The sequence below is a fragment of the Monopterus albus genome, unplaced genomic scaffold (genome assembly GCF_001952655.1).
Source record: "Monopterus albus unplaced genomic scaffold, M_albus_1.0 scaffold2.1, whole genome shotgun sequence".
Lineage (NCBI taxonomy): Eukaryota > Metazoa > Chordata > Actinopteri > Synbranchiformes > Synbranchidae > Monopterus > Monopterus albus.
The window spans coordinates 2,779,246-2,783,628 of NW_018127882.1; the positions used below are offsets into that span (position 1 = coordinate 2,779,246).

Below are 4,383 nucleotides of genomic sequence, written 5' to 3' on the forward strand. Positions count from 1 at the left end.
GTCCCGGATGCTGCGTTTAGGGCTCTCGGCGTCCTCTGTCTCCTAAACATTGGTACACACACACACACCCTAGTTATAGACAATGCACAGAGGTGTGTAAAATGCATGTATACAAAACTGAGACACAAAACATTTGGTGTTAAGTACTGAAAATAACCAAAGTGCCCAAATATTTAATAATCTGCTCATCAGTGGCCACTCAGTCCATGTCCACTGCAAACATCTCGCCATCATTTCCTCTGTCTCCCTCTATAATATCACTCTCTCTTCACCTCAGTGACCTTTCCCTTTGCCTGTTGAAACATGTCTAGGCAGCTAATGGAAGGTGGGGAAAGCCCTTTCCTGTCTAAGACTTCCTGTTCCTGACCAATGTACCATCTGGTATTCAACTCCCAAAACCCTCTTATTATGATTTTTACTGCCATGAGATGATTTATCTCTTTTAGGTTTTTATTCATTTCAGTTTTCATTTTATCAAACCAAACTGAATTGTTCTTGACTATACTGTACCTACTCAATTTGCACATATACAACTCTGATGTTTAGTTGTTTTTTTTAATCTGGCTAGCTTGTAAGAAATTTCAGGGACTGATATCTGAAAACTTTGGCAGACAACCAAAACAGTTCTAAGACATTTTTCATTCTAATTTGGGTAAACAATCCTTATACTGGTGAACTTTACAAAGCCATTTACAATGGGTCAGCAGATAAAAGTGCAGCTGGCCATATGCTCCCATGCTTCTTGCTTTTCAATCATTATTTGTGTGAGGTCCATTTTAAAAACCATCAGAAGTGAACTGGGAAGTGCTGAATGCATGCAACCGATGTTCTTTGATTTCATGGAAAGATGACCGTTTTGGTACAGCTGCATCGTGTGGACATCTGGGAAAAAGATTTTGCAGTGAGTTGGCAGTGGTTTCTTACAAAAGCAAAGGGGTGTCACATTGTGGAATAAATTGCATGGTGGTGACATCATGGTTATGAGTGGTTGTCAAAGTGTGTGTGTGTGTGTCTTGGGAGCTAGCTAATGCTATCATTTCCCTTTGGGTCAGTAAAAGAGTGGGACACGGGCCCAGATTATTTGCACTCAGGCCCAAATTAAGGGAGGTCATCCCTGGACCCGATATGCAGCCTGATATCTGACAAATCTGACTACATTTAACAGACACACTCATTCAGTGTGTCACATAATTCAGCAGAAACATTTACTGCATTCCACCAGCTGTGGCTGCTGGGAGATTTGTTATACAGTGTACAACAACACAACTACTTACAGCATTGTCCCTGTAGTATAGATTTTTATTTTTACTTTCATATTGCCAAATGCGACTCCACAAACCTTTCGCATCTGTGACAGCAGGCCCTCAAACTCTTTCAGGTCCAGCGTGGGCCCGTTGTACGAGGTACAGCCGTTGGCAGCACGACCCAACCAGTAGATGGTGACTAAAACCTGAAGGAAAGGAAAAAAAAACACAGTCAAGACCATCATGATAAAAGAGAGATCGTACTGTGTGAAGAAAACATCAGTGAAAGCAAAGCATGATAAAAGTCACACATATTCAAGTTACTTTTCAGGCAGAATTTTGCCTTTATTAGTCAGTGAGTGGTGGAGAGGCAGACAGGAAACAAGGGAGACGAGGATAGAGACGGGGGAGGCCTGCGGCACATATCAATGGGTGGCCTCGAAGTGCTCATGTCGTGCACACACTGTAACCATTTGGCTGTCGGGGCGCCCAAAGCAAACAAAAGGGCAACTCAAAAGAACAACAACACAGGTGGTCCAGTGAACCTGAGTGAAATCTTAAATTAAAACTCCTTACTGCAGTCAAACGTGTTCATAATGATACTTTGGAGCCAGACATACTGTTTATCAGACAGTCAAGATAAGACATGTTATTTATAGACAGTTTGAAGCCTGAGCCGACTCTTCCAAACATTCATCAAGTGAGTAAAACGGCATACAAGTAGGGCATCATAAGTGAATGTCTGAATTTTAAAAATCACGCAATTCAGTCCAGTGGATGTATCGTTTTTAATAGAAGCATTTCAGGCCAACATAAGGAACATTTCACTACTCTTCTAAACAATTAAAAAGGCAAATATTATTTTGTCTGCTCATTGTTGAATTGAAGGAAGTTAAAAGTGCACAAGACAAACACTTGAAACCATTCACCACTCTGTTCCTTTCACTTTTCTCCCAACAAAGCAATTCAGGCTGGTTTCCTGGTCATTACAATCCAGCCTCTGCTACAGAAGTTAGCTAAGGTCTCCTGCACAAACACGAAAAGACAGGCATTGTTCTGACCCTGGAACTGATCACGGGCACTTCTGCTAACACACAGCATCCCTTCAGGGGCCAAAGTGACTTATATTCACCTGTTCACTAGATTAGACCTGAGTGCATAAATTACAAGGTTAATATCTTCTCCTTCCAACACAGCAACCCTGTAAAATCTATAGCTAAACATGACTATGTTTCTGGCTCTTCCTTGTAACCTAATGTCCTGAATTAATGCTCAATATTACTGAATATTTCTATACTCCCTTTTGGAATTAGCTAAATGCCTAAAATGCAGAACATACAGATCACACAAAGCTGCACCTCTAGCACTGTTGCTAAAGTGTTCCCAGCTATATTTACTGTGTCCATGTCAACCAGCACTCCACAGAGATTGGTTTGATAAGAAAGTCCAGCATGGCTTACTTCTCCCCTATAGATCACTCTGAGTTGACCTCAACAATTGCTTCATCTAAATCATCAACATGTCTCCTGGACCCCATCCCGACCAGGCTGCCCAAAGACGTCTTTCCCCTAATCAACACATCCATACTAGATCTGATTAACCTCTCTCTATTAACAGGTTATGTTCCACAGGCTTTTAAACTTGCAGTAATTAAACCTCTACTCAAAAAGCCTACTCTTGACCCAGGTGTCCTAGCTAATTATAGACCAATATCCAATCGCCCATTTATTTCCAAAATCCTTGAAAAAGCTGTAGCAAAGCAGTTATGTGACCACTTGCACAAGAATGATTTGTTTGAGGATTTTCAGTCAGGATTTAGAGTCCATCATAGTACAGAAACCGCACTGGTGAAAGTCACCAATGATCTTCTCCTAGCCTCAGACAAAGGACTTGTCTCCATACTGCTTTTGACACCATTGATCACAGCATCTTACTGCAGAGACTTGAACATGTTATTGGGATTAAAGGAACTGCACTAAGTTGGTTCAAATCTTATTTATCAGAAAGATTTCAATTTGTTCATGTCAATGACAAATGTTCCACACAAACTGACGTTAGTCACAGCGTTCCACAGGGCTCTGTGTTAGGTCCAATACTCTTCACTTTATACATGCTCCCTTTAGGCAATATTATCAGGAAGCACAACATAAATTTCCATTGCTATGCAGATGATACTCAGTTATATTTATCTATGAAGCCAAATGAATCAGGTCAGCTGGTCAAACTTCAAGCATGTCTTAAAGACATAAAGGCCTGGATGACCTGCAACTTCTTACTTCTAAACTCTGACAAAACTGAAGTTATTGTGCTTGGGCCTGAAAACCTTAGAAATCTGCTGTCTAATCATATAGTTACTTTAGATGACATAGCTCTTGCCTCCAGTACTACTGTGAGGAACCTGTGAGTCATCTTTGATCAGAATATGTCCTTTAAATCACACATAAACCAAGTCTCTAGATCTGCCTGCTGTCACCTGCGCAATATTGCAAAAATCAGGAGCATCCTGTCTCAAAGTGATGCTGAAAAACTGGTCCATGCATTTGTTACCTCCAGGCTGGACTACTGTAACTCTTTACTATCAGGATGTCCCAATAATTCCCTAAAAAGCCTCCAGTTAATCCAAAATGCTGCAGCCAGAGTACTGACAGGAACTAGCAAGAGAGATCATATCTCTCCCATATTAGCTTCTCTCCACTGGCTCCCTGTAAAATTCAGAATAGAATTTAAAATCCTTCTCCTAACATACAAAGCCCTTAATGACAAGGCTCCATCGTATCTTAAAGACCTCGTAGAGCCTTATCATCCTAACAGAGCACTTCACTCTCAGAGTGCAGGTTTACTTGTGGTTCCTAGAGTCCACAGAAGCAGAATGGGAGGCAGAGCCTTTAGCTATCAAGCTCCTCTCCTATGGAACCAACTCCCAGTCTCAGTTCGGGAGGCGGACACCCTCTCTACCTTTAAGATTAGACTTAAGACGTTCCTTTTTGATAAAGCTTATAGTTAGGGCTGGATCAGGTGACCCTGAGCCCTCCCTTAGTTATGCTGCTATAGGCCTAGGCTGCTGGGGGCCCCATGATGCTCTGAGTTTCTTTCCCCTCCCCTCCTGCTCTCCTCTCCTCTCCTCTCCTCTCCTCCCCTC

General features: G+C 41.8%; 1 protein-coding gene across 1 annotated transcript in view; it reads right to left on the minus strand.

Moving 5' to 3' along the window:
• The window catches only part of LOC109955193 (LIM and calponin homology domains-containing protein 1), a 74,480-nt gene that overhangs the window by 25,668 nt on the left and 44,429 nt on the right, over positions 1 to 4,383 (minus strand). The window contains exon 6 of the mRNA XM_020591113.1: positions 1,340 to 1,450. Coding sequence (XP_020446769.1) covers positions 1,340 to 1,450 — 111 coding nt within the window. The remainder of the gene's footprint in view (positions 1 to 1,339; positions 1,451 to 4,383) is intronic.